This window comes from Leopardus geoffroyi, chromosome C1 (assembly GCF_018350155.1).
Source record: "Leopardus geoffroyi isolate Oge1 chromosome C1, O.geoffroyi_Oge1_pat1.0, whole genome shotgun sequence".
In the NCBI taxonomy this organism is placed as follows: Eukaryota; Metazoa; Chordata; class Mammalia; order Carnivora; family Felidae; genus Leopardus; species Leopardus geoffroyi.
In genome coordinates this window covers 155,577,889-155,599,828 of record NC_059328.1, presented here as the reverse complement: position 1 = coordinate 155,599,828, position 21,940 = coordinate 155,577,889, and the positions used below count along the sequence as shown (strand labels likewise).

At 35.9% G+C, this 21,940-nt stretch overlaps 1 protein-coding gene across 2 annotated transcripts in view; it reads left to right on the top strand.

Annotated features, from left to right (window-relative positions):
• Positions 1-21,940, top strand: part of SCN9A (sodium voltage-gated channel alpha subunit 9) — a 168,669-nt gene that overhangs the window by 69,667 nt on the left and 77,062 nt on the right. For both annotated transcript variants that reach the window (XM_045480075.1, XM_045480076.1), the window contains exons 3-11: positions 2,653-2,771; positions 3,122-3,211; positions 3,762-3,890; positions 5,371-5,462; positions 6,443-6,652; positions 14,199-14,262; positions 15,753-15,894; positions 18,650-18,856; positions 20,717-21,004. In XM_045480075.1, the coding sequence (XP_045336031.1) occupies positions 2,653-2,771; positions 3,122-3,211; positions 3,762-3,890; positions 5,371-5,462; positions 6,443-6,652; positions 14,199-14,262; positions 15,753-15,894; positions 18,650-18,856; positions 20,717-21,004 (1,341 nt within the window). The remainder of the gene's footprint in view (positions 1-2,652; positions 2,772-3,121; positions 3,212-3,761; positions 3,891-5,370; positions 5,463-6,442; positions 6,653-14,198; positions 14,263-15,752; positions 15,895-18,649; positions 18,857-20,716; positions 21,005-21,940) is intronic.

Below are 21,940 nucleotides of genomic sequence, written 5' to 3'. Positions count from 1 at the left end.
GGGTGGCCCTGTCGGTTAAATGTCCAACTTCAGCTCAGGTCATGATCTCATGGTTCATGAGTTTGAGCCCTGCATCGGGATCTCTGCTGTCAGCACAGAGAGCTCACTTCAGATCCTGTGTCCCCCTCTCTCTCTGTCCCTCCCTGCTCACATACTTTCTGTCTCTTAAAAATAAACATTTAAAAAATATATCTTCACTCTTAAAAACTGAGAATAAACTGAGGGTTGATGGGGGGTGGGAGGGAGGAGAAAGTGGGTGATGGCATTTAGGAGGCACCTGTTGGGGTGAGTACTGGGTGTTATATGGAAACCAATTTGACAATAAATTTCGTATTAAAAGAAGGAAAGAAAGAAAGAAAGAATAAAAAATATATCTTAATGACCCCTAATTTGACTTTGGCCCAGACTTTAATTTTATTTGAGTGTAATTATCAATGCTTTGTTAAAACAAAGAACACTTGATAAATTAATGATAGAAGTTAGGGCTTCATTTTTTATGTGATGAATATATAAGTGCTTTTTAATAGTGTTATGCAGTGCTTTTATTATAAGTGAAACTTTGTGTCTTTAAGAAAGAATAAATTACTAATTACCCTGTGCTATGGGTATTAAGAGGACAGGTACAATGGCCTACTGTGCTTTATATGTTACATATAATTTAAGCAGCTGCTACCAATATTGACTAAGAATTTACAGTGTGCCAGAAACTTAAAAGCTTTAAGTTAAATCTTAAATCTTGATACACTGTGCTTTTTAGAAGGCACTAAGTGCTGGCTCTCAAGTTGTTAAATGGTGGATCTGGTATTTAGAATCACATCTGTCTAAACCAAACATATGCTCTTTGGGTACCATATTTGTCTAATTTTATGTTCAACAAACTCTGAAATAAATGGGCAAAATTAGAAGAATTTATTCAGACTTTGATATCTATGAATTTCATAGTAGGATTTTGGAATTTACTAAAGGGACCTATACTGACCCCCCACATTTCATAGGCTTACCTATTTTTCCTGCCTATAACTAACTCCTGTGTGTGTGTAAACCCAGATATTCCTAGAGAAGTTCTTGAAGTGAATAAACATTGGGAATTTAAATTTAAAAATAGCAAATGAATTGTTTTTTGTAAACATGTCAAGCACAAGGTAACTTGATCTGGCCAAATCTAGACAGTAATATGATTTTCACATTAGCTCAGTTGATGTCTGATTCAGGAAGTCTCCCTGATAATTCTCACCTGTGTGTGACCATGTCTCTTTCATACTGTCACACTCCTCCATTTGTATTTCTGTGTATTATACCTGTCACATCTTGCCTTGTATTTGAGTTACTGTGTATGCATCTAGGAAGTTTCTTGAATGCAAGACTCATGTCTCATTTATGTTCAAATGCCTTTCATCACCTCATATGCCATAGTTGTTCACTACACAATTGCAGAATATAATGAATGAATGAATTCTAAAAAGCACAGTGTATCAAGAGTAAAGAAAACAGTGGTTGTACTCAAAGGCTATATATTAATTTTAAAACTAATTTTAAGGTAAAAGTGAATTTTATGTTAAATTGTATTTAGTCATAACCAGTGTAGTGAAAGTGACTAGGAATATAAAAAGACATCTGAAAATAATAGATTCTGGTTCACTTTCTTGAGAACACTGCCACATACAATTAAAAAGCAAGATACTTGAACTTAGGTCCCCAATTTGGTGAAAAATATTTATTACCAGAAGCCCATTCATGAACTTATATAAAATTCAGATTAAACAACAACAGAAGACCAAGTCAATGTCTTCTAAATAACACAGGTAATTTGCCTATCAAATATAGGAGAATAAGACAAAAAGTTAAAATTTGGTCTTCTTGATTTCTAAGCAAATTTCTTAGATTGTGTTAATGTTTTGTTGTTGTTGCTGTTTATTTATTTGAGTTTTAAAATTTTTAACTACATACCAAAGCTGTGGAGAATGTCACTTGTGTAGTGATTACATAACACATTTCAAGAATATTTGGCTCATTTGTATTATTATTTTTTAAATTACTGTGGGTAGTAGCAAGTCCTTTAATTTGTGATCTTTTCTTTTAGCTATTATTTATATTACATCTAAAACAAGAAAATTGAACTGGGTAATAGGATTTTCTAACTCTAATATTCCTTAAATATATGAGAATATGTTTTTGAAATGACTCATATTTTGGAACACTTACTATTAGCCATGACAATAACCAACAAGTATTAAAATTCTCAAGGCGTTATGGCAAAAATCAGGGATAGCTAGTTTCTATTTTGTTTGCTTAAAATACACTGATGTGAAAGAAGGAAATTATATTCTAAACTAATTCCAGTGGCCACAACTTACTGTTACTGATTTGGGTGTTAAAAGGATATGAAAAAGAGAAGACGTTGTATTTGAGTTCTAGGCAACCCATGCTCATAAATGGCTCACTTCTTAATTTACTAAGAAGAAACAGAAGGAGTTCATTGGCCAATGTGATCTAAAGAGTTCAATTAATGTCAGTGGTACCACGTTGCTTGAGTCTGATGGCAGTGTTTCTTTAACGTGAGCCTACCACAGGCAGAGGTAAATTGCTGATATAAATGTGTGAGGGTGAAATTTCAGATTCTCAATTTCATGTTGTTTTCATTTTCTCCTACAGACTTTCATAGTGTTGAACAAAGGGAAAGCAATCTTCCGTTTCAATGCCACACCTGCTTTGTACATGCTGTCTCCTTTCAGTCCCCTAAGAAGAATATCAATTAAGATTTTAGTACATTCATATCCTTTTTAAATTGTTTACTGTTAATGGTGCTTTAAAATGTAAACTTTGCTATTTTATTCACATGTGGATTTTAGTTCTCGTGTACCAGAAAAGACTCTGATTTTAGTGTACTGATTTCAGTATAATTCGGTGTAAGTCTCTGAGAAAATTGGGAGAATGGCAATGTTAGCATTTTAGGATAAATTACTTTATATATTACTCCCTTGTTCAAAGAGATAAAAAAAGTTATAAAAATCATTTAGAATTATTTTCTAGGACAAAGGTGTTAGCATTTTAACAAGTGTCATTATCAAATATTAAAAGTTCCCACTGTGGTCTTTTATCAAATTCCTTGATTCTAAGCTACTTTATTCAGCATGCTCATCATGTGCACTATTCTGACGAACTGCATATTTATGACCATGAGTAACCCTCCAGACTGGACCAAGAATGTAGAGTAAGTGGGTATAAATACATTTTAATATGGTCTCACTGTTATTTTAATCCTCTCCTTTCCCGCCAGGAAGTTACCACAGCTCTAAAAATTATGATGTTTATCTTCCCATATTATATGGTTGCTTTTCTTTCAATTATTTTTTTGTCCTCTGTGGTATTAACCAGTTAGCAGTGGAATAGAATAATTGTTACAGTCTTTTCTAGAAGAATGAATTTATCAGATGTCCTGCCTTGTTCTTAGACATGTTATATATTTCTTATCCTTGGGTATATTTTTGATAGGAGTAATGTAGGACTTTTCCAGGCAGATCTAATACCTGTGTTCTCAGTCATTTTGAATACCTCTACTTTCTCTAAGAGTATCTAATATGGGCATTTTGAGATTTTTCTGGAAATACCTTTATTGTAGTTTATTCTAATACTTCAAGTGGATCCATAAACCAACAGCCACACTCTAATAGATGACTTTCTTGGGTTGATCAGAAAAAAATAAAGATTTATATTGGTTCTATTCTTCTCATATTTAATATGCCATTGGATTATGTGTCTAGGTACACTTTTACTGGAATATATACTTTTGAATCACTTGTAAAAATCCTTGCAAGAGGCTTCTGTGTAGGAGAATTCACTTTCCTTCGTGACCCGTGGAACTGGCTTGATTTTGTCGTCATTGTTTTTGCGTAAGTACATTTAGTTTTTTTGAAATGGCAAACTCATGAAAATGACAGAGAGCACAGTATTCCAGTAAAAGTAAGCCTTTGGGGTCTGACTTTTCCTGCAGGTAATGGTTGCATTTAAAGGATACTGAATGAAAGGTAGTCATTGATAGGCAAATGATTAATTTTTGAGAAAGAGCATTTCCCATTCAAAAGTGTATGACATCATTAAGATTGATCATCTTCTTCATGCTCAGCACTTGGATGGATAGTATATGCAGTGCCAGTGAGTTCATACTTTGAAAACTGATAAAACCTGTAAGAATCACAGAAAAATCTCAAGCCTTAATTATAAAGTACCGTGCTCTTTTTATTAACTTATACTATGAAACTATTATGCTATATTAAAATACAGAAGTAAAAATTTTATAAGGGCTGTCACTGCATACTAACCCTAACTTTAGTGCCTTGTGTATATATTATGTATGCCGTCACAGTTTATTTTTAAGAGGAAAATATTACATTAAAATATAATTTTAATTTATGTATACTGCTGCTCTTTCCCCAAATATATTTGCCAGAAACAGTCAGTTTTTTTTTTTTTTTTTGAGTCTCCAAACCTAGATACAATGTTTTTCTCTCTCTCATCTTGAATTTTAAAACTAATGCGGGTTCACTGAAGGAATTTAGATAATTCAGAAGGGTCTTAAGATTTCTAGTTTCCCATTCCCTCACCCCCACCCCCACCTCCTTGTCTATAAGGCTCCCTTCTTTTATGGTCACCTGACTGCTGTAGGTGCACCTGCCACCTGCTGACAAGAGGCAGTGTTGACATCGAGTCAAAAGAAGGCTGCCTTTTCTCAGGGCTCTCATTTTTTATTGAGATATAATTTATATGCCATAAAATTTACCCTTTTAAAGTATAAAATTCAGTGTTGCTTTTTTAGTATGTTCACAACATTGTACAACTGTCACTGATTTCTAACTCCAGAATATTTCCATCACCCCCAGAAGAAATCATTTCTATTCCCTTCTCCCCCTAGTCCTTGGAAACTAGGAAACTACTCATCTGTTTTTTGAGTCTATGGATTTGCCTATTCTAGACATTTCATATGAACGGAATTGTACAATTTGTGGCCTTTTGTGTCTGGCTTCTTTCAGTTAGCCTACAGTTTTCAAAATTTGCTGCTGACATTTTATAGGATATTAAATATCTATATTACCATAATGTTGAGGTCTAATGATTGAAGCATTTGATTGTTTATTTAGATATTTAAAGTATTTGAAGCCATTTTAATATTATATTTGTATTTTACTCACATAAAAGGGATTGAATCAAATCTAATCAAATTGAATCAGTTGTGTTAGGGGAAAAAAAAAAAGACTTGGAGAACAATCCATTTAAATAAGCATTTCCAAATGTAGCCAATACCTTGACTTAAAGGCACGGGTAAGTATCATAGATTCTATCTAAATTCTGAATAACTCTGATTTAATTCTACAGGTATTTAACAGAATTTGTAAACCTAGGCAATGTTTCAGCTCTTCGAACTTTCAGAGTGTTGAGAGCTTTGAAAACTATTTCTGTAATTCCAGGTAAGGAGTGATTGGTGTGGAGCGTTAGGCCACTCATAACTCCAACTATTTGGGAGTTGTTCTTTGTTTGTTTGTGTGTGTGTTGTCACTGTGTTGTGTGTGAACTCCCTATTACAGATATGTGACAGAGTTTGTGGACCTGGGCAATGTCTCAGCGCTGAGAACATTCAGAGTTCTCCGAGCACTGAAAACAATTTCAGTCATTCCAGGTGAGAGTGGGGTTAAACACCGGGGCTGACTTTGATCTTTTGGAGCCAAGACAAGAATGACTTTCTCTTACACAGTTCTAATTAAATATGATTTCTTATGTTTTTCACAATCATTATTAAAAGTCAGCCTTTGAGTTTAATCAATTGCATGGATCTTAGAGGATGAAGATGGCCATTTGGCTCACATCTCAACTTGAAATTTTCCCTCCTGAATAACAGCTCATTTTCCATTTTGTTTAGCCAGGAATGAAAATTTCAATTTGTTCTGATTGCTTTTCATACAGTTAGGAAAAGAGATTTTAAATATCAGCATGGTGGTATTGCATGACATGTTTTTTAGCTTTCCACAACAAACCATTTCTTAACTGAATATTAGCAACGTGTCACTATATGCTGCAATTCAGCCCCTTTCTTTTAATGTCATTATAGAGAGATGGTTTGTTTGACAAGCATTTACTAAATTAGCACTTTGAAAAATTATTTTTACAGGTGAATATGGATATGGTTTGAGCAACCAAATTATTCATTTTGACAATGTGGTTACTGTTTGGGATATTTTACAATTTTTATCATTTGCTGTGATATATAGAAGCAAAATATATATAAACAGTAAATCTACCCTTTTGAGCTACTAGGCTTTTTTTGAACTAGGCTCTTTAAGGTCCTTGATTTGATGTAATGCATGAATTTTAGAAAAGCTCGTGTTTTGTTTTTATTTCTCATTCAGAGGCTTTATTTTATTATGAACACTTTTCTCCCCCCTGCATTCAGGCCTGAAGACCATTGTGGGAGCTCTGATCCAGTCTGTGAAGAAGCTTTCTGACGTCATGATCCTGACCGTGTTCTGTCTGAGCGTGTTTGCACTGATTGGGCTGCAGCTGTTCATGGGCAACCTGAAGCATAAATGTCTGCGGGATCCACTGGAAAATAATGAAACATTAGCAAGCATCCTGGATACCCTTGAAGAAGAAGACTATAAAAGTAAGATTGTCCCTACAGTTGTTAAGAGGTTAAATTAGATTGTTCTCTTTCAGCCTGGGCGGCTCAGTCGGTGAAGCGTCTGACTTCAGCTGAGGTCATGATCTCAAAGTTTAGTTCATCAGAACTAGTTCTGTACAAACCATATGAGTTGGTCTGTGCACACAGTCTCAAAGTCTGCTTAATTCATGAGTATATTTTAGAATATTTTACAAAAAAGCCCAAACTGCATGTTTTCTGAACAGTTGTCCTCTAACACAGCTCCTCTTGCTGGAGCTATTGATGAATTTGGGTGAGAATGAGACCAAGCAAGTTTGTGCTTTCTGTCTAATACCTGCAGTGTGTATGTCTGATATTGCCCGTATGAACCCATAAACCTTACTGGATAATTGGATCCAGAGGTGGGGGATTTGGGGAGAAAATCAAGACACCTTCCAAGTGTATGTAGCTTTGACAGAATGAGATCAGAGAGTAAAGGTCAAGATTCTCCTTGGATTATGAAGAGTACACATCATTTTTTTTCTTTACTAAATGTGTATTCTCCCACTCACTGGGGAATATAAAAGCAAATAAAACCTAGCTAATATAGTAAAAGGATGTAAATAAAGAAAACAAAAAATTATTGAAGCCTAAAATGAAAAAAAATGAAGGTTTTGAAGTAAAATATTTAATGTATAATTCTTTACTACCAATGTTTGGTGAGGAATTTAGCATGTTTTCCCTTCCTTTTTATTTTTACTTGTTTTTTCAGTTTCTGATTTTGATTAATATGATCTTAAATGTTATTTTCAATTTCCAAAGAATCTCTAAGTTATATACCATAAAAGTAACATATCTTATAGATAATTGTTGACATTTACGATTAACAATCAGTTTACAACACTTACTTAAACTTAACTGTTTTTTCCTCGGATCACTACCAGTTCTTTTATTTTGAATCATGGTCCTATTTTTGAGTTTGTAATCTGAATGACTTTTTTAACCTCTGGCATTACTTCAAGCAATATTTTTCAAAATGAGTAGGAAGAGCCTTGAATTTTGCAGTGTATCTTCATATTGCATTTATTACAAATGAGTGAAATAACATCTTAATGAACAATGGAATTTTACACCAAAACCTTCTCCCTTAATTCTATACATTATTCTTTATTTTCTTCTGAAATAGAGTTTTAGGGAGAAAATGTTTGTGTCCAGTCTGAATTTGGTTTCCTCACTTGTTCTCTGTGTCATAGAAGCCAGGTCTCACTGCAGTATTTATTTGGATATTTATGTAACAGCATGTGTTTATTAAGTGCCCCCTAAGCTAAGCATTGTGCAACTTTCTGGCACAGAAATAAGCTCTCCTTTCACAGAGCTTATATTCTAGTGGGAATGAAAAACTAAAGGAAGGCAACAGACAAATAAAAAATATTGCACGTTATAATTAAAGCAATGCAAAGCAAATAAATCTCAGGGGCTGAGATACCAACTAAATGAGAAGACCTTTCTGAAGAGATGGCATTTAAGTTACCAAAGTGAAGATCTAAAGGACAATGAGAAGCCATAAAATAGTGTAAGTTTTGGTGAGAGTGTGTGTATGGGAGCTACTACTTGAGTTAGAAAGAATAGCATGTAGGAAGGTCCTGAAACAAGAAAGAGTATTATGTGTTTAAAGAATGGAAGAGCATCAGTATGGTTAGATTTTAGCAAAATGGGGATAGAATAGCAACAGATAGAGTGAGAGAAAAAGGCAGGGGTCAAAGCACGAAGGATGTTTTAGCCCATTGGAAAGGAGTTTGGTTTCATTTTAAATGCAGTGGTTTCAATCATTTTGTTTGCCATCTGGAGTACTGATTAGGCAAACAGGGGGTGGTAGTCTAGAATAAGGAAAACCATTTAGGATGTTTCTGTCATTATGAAAGAGAAGATTGTGGCTCCATCTAGAGTGGTGGTGGACAGTGAAGAGAAAAGGGTTATGTCAAGATAAAATCTATAGAACTGGCTGATGGATTAGAGAAGAGAAGAGGGCTTGAGGATATCTTCTAGGCTTGTGGCTACAGTAACTTTTGATGGGTGACAATGGGAAATGAAGGAAGTGTAGGCAGGATTGTAGATGCAAGTTGTTACTAACCAGTTAAAGTTGAGATGACACTGATACATGCAAGTGTAGAAAAAAGTAGACAATAGGGATTTAAGCATGGAGATCAGAGGAACTTCCTGCTTTGGAGATAAATACACTTTGAAATAATCAGCAAACAGAAAGGATACATACATGCATACACACATCCTTCTGAAAAACTCTGATGTTTATAAGCAGGTTAAGAAAGGGCAACTGGATTTTTCATGCAAATTTGGTGAACTCCAAAACCCTAATATCTGGAAAGCAGGCAGAGAAGAAGACCCAGACAGGACACAGAGAAGGAGCAGCCGATAAAGTAAGAAGAAAACAAAGATGTGAACAGTGAAGCCAAGAGAAGAAAGTTTGAGGAGAAGGGAGTACTTGTGTTGAATGATGCTGCAAGATCAAGGATTAAGAATGATGGAGATAAAAGAATATGCATTAGCTTGAACAACATGGAAACTGTCAGAGACTTTCATGAAAAAATTTTAGTGGAGTGGTAAGAGCAGAAGGTTGGACTTAAGGTGGTGAGAGGGATAAATAAAATGTCAGAAAGAAGAGATGACAATATGTGTGGACAGTTCTCCCAAGAAATTTGGCTGTAATGGAAAGCAGAATAATGGAGGAGATGTCTGGTACTTTTTTAATGGCATATTTTGATAGGGATGCTCTTCTAGAGGTAGAAATGAGTGAGTAGTAAAATATAGATGAATAATTCAGGAGAGAAGGGGAGAAGTCAAGTTCTGGAGAAAGTGAAAGAGCAAAGAGAAGAGATATCTCTACCACTGAAGCAAGAGGAAAGGTGGAGGGGCAGGCTGCAGACTTACCAGAAGAGGATTAAGTCAAACCCAGTAGCTTTCATTTCCTCAGAAAGGTGTGAAATGGGACCATTGGCTGGGAATGCAAATGAGAAAGAAGAAATTCTACAGAAGTTTTGAGGAGAATGCACTATATGGTCATCCTAAGGAATGGGACATGGAGTCTATTTTGAGTTGCAATTTGATACCAGAGATCATTTACTTAAAATGCAATCATTCACTTGGGTGTGAGAGTTTCCCCAATAACATTCAGCCACTTGGGCAAGTATGCAGAAGGTAGACATTAGAGTATGAGTCGGGGTAAGGTTCTGCCAGGTTAGTGTGATAGACTGATAGAAATACTTAGAAGTTGAGGAAATTGTAAGAGAATGATATAATGAGTGTCTGTGGATTCAAAACTGGACAAAGAAAGAAGTGAACCCAAGAGTTGGATGACAGGTTTTGAGAAAGTGGTGAGGTAAATGAATTGGAATTCTTGAAGACATAAAAGAATTGCCATGGTAACGGCAGCCTACATAGAAAGCCTGAACATATTCTGAAAGTGTTTTCTGGGTCTACAGTGAAGCCCCTTTGGAGGTGCTTTTAAAATTTGTTATCAAATAAAAAAGGCCATGTTTCAAACATACAATCTATAGATTTCCTTTGATGCCAAGCATTGTCTACTTTCATGCTCCTCAATCTTCCTTCTTGCTGCTACAGGTGAAGGAAAGGTTCGTGTGCACAGTTGGAAGCCAAATTTTCAGTAGCTATTGTACGTGAATGTTGGGATAAAGAAACCTCTATTTTCTGAATGTTTGACATTTCATAGAAAAGTTCCTGGAAAAGCCACAGTGTTGGTCTGCACTTCTACCAGGGCTTTTCCTGTCTTCATCTATGGTGCTTTCCTTGTGGGGACTTCCCAGAGTTCAGTCTCCCAGAAGGCAGTGTATCAATTGCAGGCAATCTGCCTCTACCTGATCCCCAGCACTAGCTTTCTCAGAGTTAACTTACTATTGCCTCTTGGTTGAGGAAAAAACTCTTGAATCCAAAAGCCCAAGTCATACATGGTTGCTACAAGCTGTCTTTCTGAACCAGGTTGGATAAAACTAATCATAGAATGTTTAGGTCACGAGTATGTTTTACCATGCTGTACCAATCTGCTTTTGACTGAATATTGGTTCCAGATTTTAGGTGTGTGAATTTTGCAATTTTCTATTTCCTTTTATCCCCATGTGACTTTTACTGTGAGGTTGAGGCTTATCTATTACTATCCACAATCTTTGTTATTGTACTGCATTATATTTAACAACTTTATTGAGATAGTTCACATACCATAAAAATCCCCCTTTTTAAAGTATACAGTTCAGTGTTTCATAGTATATTCACAGAGTTGTGAAAACACCAGCACTAATTTTAGAATAATTTTATCTCCCTCAAAAGTAACCCTATACTCAGAGTACCTGAGTGGCTCAGTCGGTTAAGTGTCCAACTCTTGATTTCGGCTCAGGTCATGATCTCATGGTTTGTGGAATCAAAGCCTGCATTGGGCTCTGTGCTGACAGTCCAGAGTCTGCTTGGGATTCTCTCTCTCCCTCTCTCTCTGCCCCTCCCCTGCTCCTGCTCTCTCTCTCTCAAAATAAATAAACATTAAAAAAAAAAAAGAGAGAGAAGAAATCCTGTACTAACTGGCAATCACTGTCCATTCCCTCGTCCCACAAACCCCTGACAATCACTAATCTACTTTCTGTCTCTATGGATTTACCTATTCCGCGCATTTTATATACATGAAATCATACAATATGTGGCCTTTGTGTCTGGCTTCTTTCACTTAGCATGTTTTCAGGTTTCATCCCTGTGGCAGTAATTCATTTCTTTTTATTGCTAAATAATACTCCCTTTTATATATATACTACATTTTGTTTAAGCATTCATTAATTGATGAATGTCTTTGTTGTTTCCACTTTGGGGCTATTGTGAATAATGCTGCTATGAATATTCATGTGTAAGTTTTACTGTGGACGTATGTTTTTATTTCTCTATGCATTATGTTTTCCCTTTACGTGTTAACCTTAAATTCTCTTGAGGCTAATTATTCCAATAATGTAATGTCTGTTTTTGTGTAGGGATTATTTTAAAGTGTTCTGTAAGGCCAACGTGAACTACTGCCATTGCTTTACCTTTCATCATTCTTGTACTGACATTCTTGTACTGACTTCATCATTCTGTTCGCCCTGCCCTGGGACAGGCAACTTTAGAGCCTGTTCTTTTTCTTTTTTAAAAAACTTTATTCTGGGAGAGAGAAGGAGAGACAGCGAGCACAAGCAGGGGAGGGGCAGAAAGAGAGGGAGATAGAGAATCCCACGCAGGCTCCATGCCGTCACCTCAGTGCCTAATGTGGGGCTCAAACCCACAAACCCTGAGATCATGACCTGACCCAAAACCAAGCATAGGCCACTTAACCAACTGAACCACCCACTAGATCCCATTCTTATAAAAACTCCTCAGTGATTGGTAAACGTGAGCCAGAGTTACTTTAAAGGATAGTTCTAAAGTAATCCTTCCATAGTCAAAATGTCTTGGAAGCTTATGTACAAAAAACTCCATCTCAATCTTCTCCATCCTCATTCTGCCATGCCCACCCTACCTGAGCCACAAGAGTTTTTTCAAAAAAGTTGTTCATGTACATTCTCCCCTAAATTTTCACTTCAAACTAAGAGGCATTATTGTTTTTTGTGCATAAGACAAAGCAATGTGGGAGTCAGTCGATTAATCTTAACTGGAATTGTGTAATAGTTTAATAATGATCGCTGCTGTTCTTTGAGCAACTGTGTGGATAGAATGTGAGGACCACTGTATTAAACACTTTACATGCAATATCCTATGTATGCTATTCAATATCTCTACAAAGCAGGCATAGTGGCTAACCATTAAAGTGGTAAGATAGTTCACCTACATAGGAAGGGGTAGAAGCAACATTCAAATCCAAGTATGTCTAACTTCAAAGTCTTTCTTCCACTATCACTCCAGAAGCCTCCTAACAATTACATCTTTATTCCTTTGATTGGAGCCAAATAGGAAGCTTACCCTTATTAAAAAGAATAGATATTTTTTAATTCTTCATACCTTTACTGTGCATGGCTGGATTGCTTCCTGTCTTAAGAATAAGCTTTGATAGGGGTGCCTGAGTGGCTCAGTCAGTTAAGCATCTGACTTCGGCTCAGGTCATGATCTCATGGTCCGTGAGTTCAAGCCCCGTGTCGGGCTCTGTGCTGACAGCTCAGAGCCTGGAGCCTGATTCTGTGCCACCATCCCCCTTCTCTCTCTACCCCTCCCCCACTCACACTCTATCTTGCTCTTCTCTCAAAAATAAATAAATGTGAAAAAAAATTTTAAAAAAGAATAAGCTTTGACAGTAAATGAAGAAAGAGATTATAACATCCCTTATGCCTGAAAATGGATACAAAACATACCATGAGGGGGAAATATGCATTCAGTTCACTGCCATGTCCTCAATATCTGGAAATTAGTAAGTCCTACATAATTATTAAGTAGTGAATAAATGAGAGACTTTCAAAAGACAGGTGTGTCCATTTATAGTATTGCCTTGCTGACTTCACCACTTCTGGAATACTCTGGGGCTCAGTTGGGGGCTCCCTTCCTTCTCTTTTCTTCCCTTCTCTTTTCCAGCTACACTTTCTCTTTGGGTTAACTCCTCAGCTCCCATGGCTTTGAAAACTATCTACCTGATGGTGACTCCTATCACATTCTTGTGTCCTCTCTCCCACCACATGCTCCATCAGCAAATCCTGTCCACTCTGTTTTCACCGCTTTCTCTCCATATCCACAGCTGCCCTTTGAATTTTAGCCACATTGCCTCTCCCTGTAGTCTCTTAACTCCTATCTCTGCTTCCACACCTGCTCTCTTTTTATCTACAGTCCATAAAACAACCATAGTGACATTTTAAAATGTTGATTATTATCTCATATTGCTACCTCTATTACTTCTAATCATACTTAAAATCCAAACTTCTTTTGATAACATACAAAGGCTTTTGACCCCTGCCTTACTTCTGCCACATGGTTCTCTCCACTAGCCTGTAGCCAGGCTGGCCATCTTGTCGTTTCTTCCATTCACCAACTTCACTTCTGCCTCAGGCCCTTTGCTCCTGGTTTTCACCCTGCCAAAATATCTCTTCACCAGGGTCTTTGGATGACTGGCTTCTTTGCAGCATTTAGGTCCCAGTTCAAATGTCATATCTTTAGAAAGGTCTGCCCTGACCACATTTTATCACATTGTCTTATTTCCTTTAGGGCATTTATCACTATCTAAAAATACTTTGTATATTTATGTATTTACTTGTCTTTCTCCATCCCCAATTTCCATGCTTACCTACATGTAAAGAAAGATCCATAAAAATAATGATCTTGTTTGTCATGTTTTTATTATTTTATTCATTGCCTGACCCATAAGAAGTTATCAATAAATATTTGAGAGAGAATATACAAGAATATAATAAATAAACAAATGAATGCACATTGCCTAGGACTGGGCCTGAATATGTGCGAGTATGTCTATACTAATTAATTTAACTTCTGTATCACTCTTAAAGCTTACATTCTCTAATGTTATATTCTTCAATTTCTTCATAAACAGAATATTTTTATTACTTGGAGGGATCCAAAGATGCTCTCCTTTGTGGTACAAGCACAGATTCAGGGTAAGTAATATTTGTTTTGTTTTTAGTCTAAAGGCTACAAAATAAAAGGAAAAGCATAATCAATAAGTTTTTTTTTATGAGAAACTTTAAAACATTTATAGTTAATGCATACTTCTGAAAGCAAAACTTGGAGGTAGTGCTTGAATTGAAATAAGATACAAGTTATATATATATGTATATATACATATATATATACATATGTATGTATACATATGTGTATATATGTGTGTGTATATATATATAATTTTTCTACTTTCTTAATACATATGTGTGTATACATATATATACATATGTATATATATACGTATATATATATAACACATATGTATTAAGAAAGTAGAAAAATATATTTATATATATATATATATATATACACACACACACACACACACACACACACACACATATTAAGAAAGTAGAAAAATTACTTCTGGAAAATTGGCTGGATAATTTTCAAGTCTTTCTTCTTTCTGGAAAAAAGAGTGATAGAATCAACTTTCTTTCTTCCCAAATTCTACTCATTTTCCAATCAAGAATGATTCACAGATGACTGAATGCAGGGACACTTTGGCCACTCTAAACAAAAGGAACCCATGGACTTGGGTAAAGATATTTTAAGAATCTCCCATCTCTACAAACTACCTATCTTGCAGTTTTTCCTATATACCAAGTTCATCTCTGTTCTTGTTCTCCCCCGCCCAGATATTTGTTCACCAGGCTCTGTGTTCACTGGGAACATTAAAAATAAACAAATAAGGTTGCTGCCCTGCAAGACAGTTCAGAACACTGTTCAATGGCATCACCATACAAGTCTACCAATTTATTTTTTTTTATTGTTATTTTTTTTGAAGAAGTTAGAAGTTTATTGAATACACCGCAAGGGAGCAGTGGGCAGAAGAGTAGAGACTGCCCAGTCCACCGATTTTAGAATGAAAAATATAAAACTACAAATCTTTATGAACTTAAATAATTGCTCTATTTTGGCTATTTTTTTTTATTCAAATTCACTCCAAGAATAATTTGGAGGAACCGAGTTTTGGTGGAGGCCTATATATCAATATTTCTGATGCAAGAACTATTACTTGGTGCCAGATGGAATTTCCAGATTTTGATGAGGATACTAATAGCAGCTGCCATTTATTAAATGCTTTCTATATAGAGGAACTAGGCTAGACCATTTGTATATATCATCTTCTTTAAACTTAACAACAATCTTAACCTTTTGAAGTAGGTTTTATCCTCTTCTCACAGAAAGAGTAAACTGCACCTTGAAGAATTTAAGTAATTTGACAAAGTCACCAACTAGTAGAGTGGAATGGGATTCAAACCCAGTTCCTCCTGATTCCAAATAATGTGTTCTTAATCATTATTCAATATCGTCCCCCTAGAAAGGAACCTTGAATATCTAACTGTTCTGTTGTACTCCTTAGGTTGCCTCCCGGAAACATTCTAACTTGTGATTTTTTTTTTTTTTTTTTTTTTGTATGTAGTCAGTGTCCAGAAGGGTACAAGTGTGTGAAAGCTGGTAGAAACCCTGATTATGGCTACACAAGCTTTGACACTTTCAGTTGGGCCTTCTTGGCCTTATTTCGGCTAATGACCCAGGATTACTGGGAAAATCTTTACCAACAGGTGAGTGCCAAGAGAAACATTCATTGCATTTTTGAATAGCATAAAAATCTGGTGACTGTTCCTTACCAGACTTTATATAAGATTTTTTTTTTTCAATTTAGAAAGGACAAAACTCTTTTGGCTTATCACTAAAATTAGACATGTTTTATTTCCAGCAGTATTAGAGTGGATAAGTCTGAAAATTATAAATTGTTATCTTATCCTTTTTTGGCTTATTTGATCTCCAGTTCATGTCCCCCCAACCCTTTCTGAATATAGCATCCTATGGGGTCCTAAGTAAATAGCAGGAAATACACTGTCACAGTCTCTTGTAGCTCTCCTGCACACACTGTTTCCTGAATGTGCTGCCCTGCTTGCAATGCCCTAAACACCAGGATCTCGTAGGTTCATCATGCTTTATTTTTTTGAACTCCCATGTACAGTTGCTATGAATTAAATTGTACCCCCTCCCATTTATGTGTTAAAGTCCTAAATCCCAGTGCCTTAGACTGACTATTTTTTGAGTTAGGGATTTAAAGAGGTGACTAAATTGAAATGAGGCATCGGGATGGGTCCTAATCCAATCTGACTGGTGTCCTTAAAAGAAAAGGAGATTAGTTCCTGAGAAACACCAGAAATGTGCCCACCTGGACACAGAGAGAAGACCCTGTGAGCACTCGGTGAGAAGGCAGCCATTGACAAGCCAAGGAGAGAGACCTCAGGAGAAATCCAACAAACCAACCCTTTGATATTGGACTTCCATCCTCTAAAACTGTTGGAAAGTAGAATTTCTGGGGCATCTCGGTTGCTCAGTCGGTTAAGCGTCCGACTTCGGCTCAGGTCATGATCTCACAGTTCGTGGGTTCAAGCTCCGTGTTGGGCTCTGTGCTGACAGCTCAGAGCCTGGAGCCTGTTTCGGATTCTGTGTCCCCCTCTCTCTGCCCCTCCCCCACTCATGCTCTCTCTCAGTCTCTCAAAAGTGAATAAAGATTAAAAAAAATTTTTTTGGGGCGCCTGGGTGGCGCAGTCGGTTAGGCGTCCGACTTCAGCCAGGTCACGATCTCGTGGTCCGTGAGTTCGAGCCCCGCATCAGGTTCTGGGCTGATGGCTCAGAGCCTGGAGCCTGTTTCTGATTCTGTGTCTCCCTCTCTCTCTGCCCCTCCCCCGTTCATGCTCTGTCTCTCTCTGTCCCAAAAATGAATAAACGTTGAAAAAAAAAAATTTTTTTTTAATTAAAATTTCTGTTGTTTCAGCTTCCCAGTCTATAGTACATTGTCGTGGCAGCTCTAGGAAGGAAATATAAGAATTGAAGACCCAATTCACATCTCTAAATTCTCCTGTCCAAACTCAATTTCTCCTTCCCCTACACTTCCACGCCTTTTTAATATTCCTCAGTTTATAGTACCCATCACTTGTACATTAATTATTAATTCACATGGCCACCTCCTCCAATGTGATCTTTTGGGCCTATGGGTGTATCTTTTCACTTATATATTCTCAGCACCTGACCCCAGAAGGAAAGAGATGAAAATGATTATTCTGTATTATAAATAAATAATGAATCACTTTTCTTAGAATTGCCAGATTCTTTTGGCCTGTTTTATGTTTACTTCATTTCTAATATTACGAAGGAATATAGAAATTATGTAAACATATACTTCAGAGGAAAAAAGGAATAGAAACAACTTTAAATATGCAAAAAGAAGCTCGCTTTTACTCAAAATTAAAGAAATGAAAATTAAAACGAGAGTGACAGCTAATTTTTTACCTGTTAGAATGATGGAGATCCAAAGAGAGATGCTGTCTGGCTGTGACATGGGGAGGTAGACTTACTCACACATTGCTGGGAACCACAGCCAAGTGCAACACAGGAACTTTTATGAAAATTAAAATGAATATACCCATTAACCAAAAATTCCACTACCTAAGAATTTATCAAAGAGAAGAAATTGTAACAATGATAACTGATAGAAAAGGGAAATGAGTAGGCATCAGAGATAGAAGAGAGATATTTTTCGTGTAATTATCTTTTTATACCATTTGAATTTTTTTACTATATGTTGCATTCAAAATTTTTAATACATATTAATTAAAAGTAAATATAAGAGTAGACAAGCAATTAAGATCATTCAATTAGGCTCGCTACTTTGTGTGAACATGATACATCATCATTGATACTTACTTTATCAGTCAAAGTGACTACAGATACTATCTGCTTCTCTAATTTGAAAATGAGCAGAGTAGCTCCTTTTTGAGTAATTTTCAGACTGCAGATTTAAAAAATCCCAGACTGAGGCACCTGTGGGGCTTAGTCAGTTAAGGGTCCAACTCTTGATTTCGACTCAGGCCAGGATCCCATAGTTTGTGAGTTGGAGCCCCACGTCAGGCTCTGTGCTCACAGTGTAGAGTTTGCTTGGGATTCTCTCTGACCATCTATCTCTACTTCTCTCTCTCTCTCTCTCTCTCTCTCTCTCTCTCTCAAAAATAAATAAGTAAACATTTTTTTAATCCAGGATTATTATTCTTAAAAATAGTGAAGAATCATACCTAATTTTAATACAAGTTTAATAGATTGCTATATCCTTTGTAGTGAAAAAGTGTGTATTTTAAATACTGATTGTTTTCCATGGAGGTGTAATTTTATTCCTTTATATTTTTGATAACATGAGATTATACTGAACTGCCCAACTTCCCCATGCCTAATATGCCATCCAAGTTGAAATAATCTACCAAAAATGTTTGTGTTATTAAAATAATTATTTCCATTTTTCCCTAGACACTGCGTGCTGCTGGGAAAACTTACATGATCTTCTTTGTTGTGGTGATTTTTCTGGGATCCTTTTATCTAATAAACTTGATCCTTGCTGTGGTTGCCATGGCCTATGAGGAACAGAACCAGGCAAACATCGAAGAAGCGAGGCAAAAGGAGTTAGAATTTCAACAGATGTTAGATCGTCTTAAAAAAGAGCAAGAGGAAGCTGAGGTATTATTGTTTGGTGTAAAATTCTCCCTAGAAGTAGAAATCCAAAGGGGAATAGCAGAGGCTCATAGCAGAGGCTCTGTGGCCTTCCCCACGAGATTTTCCTTACTGGATTTTTTAACATAAGCTGACTTTTCATTCTGGGGTGGTCAAAGAACCAATTCTGGATTGAGTTAGAATTGGCATTTGTCTCATTCTACCTTTCCCCATAATCAGCTCACTCCAGCACAGAGAATATTCTAAGCCATTCCTCCTAAACTTGTTATCCATAATTCCTCAGTATGTATAGCATTATGCAAAGTCCCAAAACATATATGATATGTTTCCCCAGAGTAGCAATTGCACACAAAAGCTTAGGGAAAATTATTTAAGTGTTAAAGATAACAGATACTCTATGGAGTAGAAAGAAAAATGTGCATCAATTTTTGTTAACGTGGCAAGAAGTTTTAAGGTAAAAAACATGAGATGTTAAGAAAATTTATACTTACGGTTGTAGGCACTTTAGGCTAAGGTACAAATTATTGAGTATTCTTCCTTACTCCTCTCTCCAAGAGGGTACTTCAGTGGAAATGTTTCAGAAGGTTTGTACCAAGAGAACCAAAAATTTCAATATTATGCAGGAGTTTAAAATTTGTTTGGGGGCACCTGGGTGGCTCAGTCAGTTAAGCATCTGACCGGCTCAGGTCATGATCTCATGGTTTGTGAGTTCAAGTGCTGCATTGGGCTTTGCACTGACAGTGCAGAGCCTGCTTGGGATTTTCTCTCTGCCTCTCCCCTACTTTCACTCTCAAAATAAATAAATAAACTTTCAAAAAAAAATAAAAATAAATAAAATTTGTTTGATATTTCAATCTAAATATCTTCAAAATGTCTAACTTATTAGGGGAAAGGTAGTAATATGTAAAGTAAAAAACTGATAGAGAAAGATGTTCAGTGCAGTATTTTGATAATATTAAACATCAAAAAGCATATAAAATTTTTAATTAGATAATGATAAGGAGAATTATGATATTTTTGTGCCTTGGAGTATTATTCAGCCATAAAATGATGTGCTTTAGAATATTATAATGATTATAATGACAGTGAAATGCTTTAATGTAATGCGTTAAGTAGTAGGATACAAAATTGGGCATAATATACAAACAATTTAAAAACTTTATATATATATATATATATATATATATATATATATATATATATATATGGGAAGAAATACACCAATTATTATTTCTGGGTTTAGGATTGAGTGATTTTTATTTTTTTATTCACAATGTCCTTATTTTCCAAATTTTTACAAGGAATGTTTTAATAATAAAAACTTAATTTTTTGATAAAAGATTAACAGTATGTCATCCAGGATTTTCTGGGAAACCCTTAGAAGTCTCTCATTTTCTTGACATTCATTTTATAATAATTCATTTTTGTTTTCAGGCAATTCAGTTTTCATTAAACTAAGTGCCTGACTCTTTTGATAATATTGAGTTAATTACCTGAAAAAGATGTACGAATTTTCTTATTATATGGTTTATGTGAGTTTTATGTTACAGAATTACCTAGTAAAACTTTTATAAATACCATTTTAAATTGTTTTACCATAAATATAGGAATAGTATATATTAGTTTAATGCCAAAGTAAAATGGGGCCTTATCACAATGCAAGAGAAGCAATAAATATATTCTTTGTAAGCTCTCTAGTTACAATACAAAAATAAAAAATAAATAAAAAGGCATGACTTCATGCACAAGGGATATGATTACATGGACAGTGTAATTAAATTCATGGTAGAGAGGTGTCTACCCCATAATAGAGTTTCCCAGACTTTGGAAATGACTTACCACATGTGTGACCTCTTGGTCCAACAGGCAATCGCAATGGCAGCAGCTGAGTACACAAGTATTGGGAGAAGCAGAATTATGGGCTTCTCTGAGAGTTCTTCTGAAACATCCAAACTGAGCTCTAAAAGTGCTAAAGAAAGAAGAAACAGAAGAAGGAAAAAGAACCAAAAGAAGCTCGCCAGTGGGGAAGAAAAGGGAGACAATGAGAAATTGTCCAAATCGGAGTCTGAGGAGAGTATCAGGAGAAAAAGTTTCCACCTTGGGGTTGAAGGTCATAGGCGAGCACGTGAAAAGAGACTGTCTACCCCTAATCAGGTACCACTGCAATTGTCAAATGCTTATTGCCAGGGCTAGGATTATAGAGCAAAATGTGTTACCTTGAGGTAACAGGATCTCAGGAGAGGAGAGTGAGTGACTTCACTGGTATATTTTTAGGTAAAAACTTATTGATTGTTGGACATTTATGGAAAGAACACAGATGTGCATAGTTTTCCATTTAACTTGGACCATTTTTGAAGGAGCCTATAGTTTCAACATTGTCATATCTTCTCCGATAAACATTTTCAGAACAGAATATTCATGAGAACTGTCATAAATGAAGAAATTATTTACACAACATATTAACTTTTACATTTTTATCTAGTCTGTATTTGATAATGCCTCATTGGCTAAAAACTAATCCCAGACTAGGTTCTCCACTTTTCTTCACCACCATAACTAATGGTACCAGCAGAATATCAGTGCATGAGCTGGAAAGTTTGGAGACACTTGACAACCTCTACCCCCGACTGCATCAACTACTAATAACTAATCGCTCAGTCTGTTATTTCTGCTTGTGTAAAATATCTCTTTCCTTTTTTCTTTTTTCTCTTTCCACTGAAACCTCCATATCTCAGGGTTCCCTGCCTACAGAACTCTAAGATGAACAATTGCTTCCCTTCTCCTAAATACTAGCCTGTTTTCTCTCATACAACACTCCCAAATCCTTTTTACAAAACAAAGCTGTCCCTTGGCTCAACTTGAAAAACAAAGAAAACAAAACAAAACAAACACTCTGACTGTGTTGAATAACTACTGACTATAGAACAAGACCTACATCTTATCCATGTTGTGGATTGGCTTCAGCCTCATTTCCCACCTTTCTCTACCTTCATGTACCCTCAGTCCATCGTGATTATTCACTCATACATACGTGCCCTGTACCTCTGTTACTTAGTACATGTGGTGTTCTCTAAGTGGGGTGATTTTCTT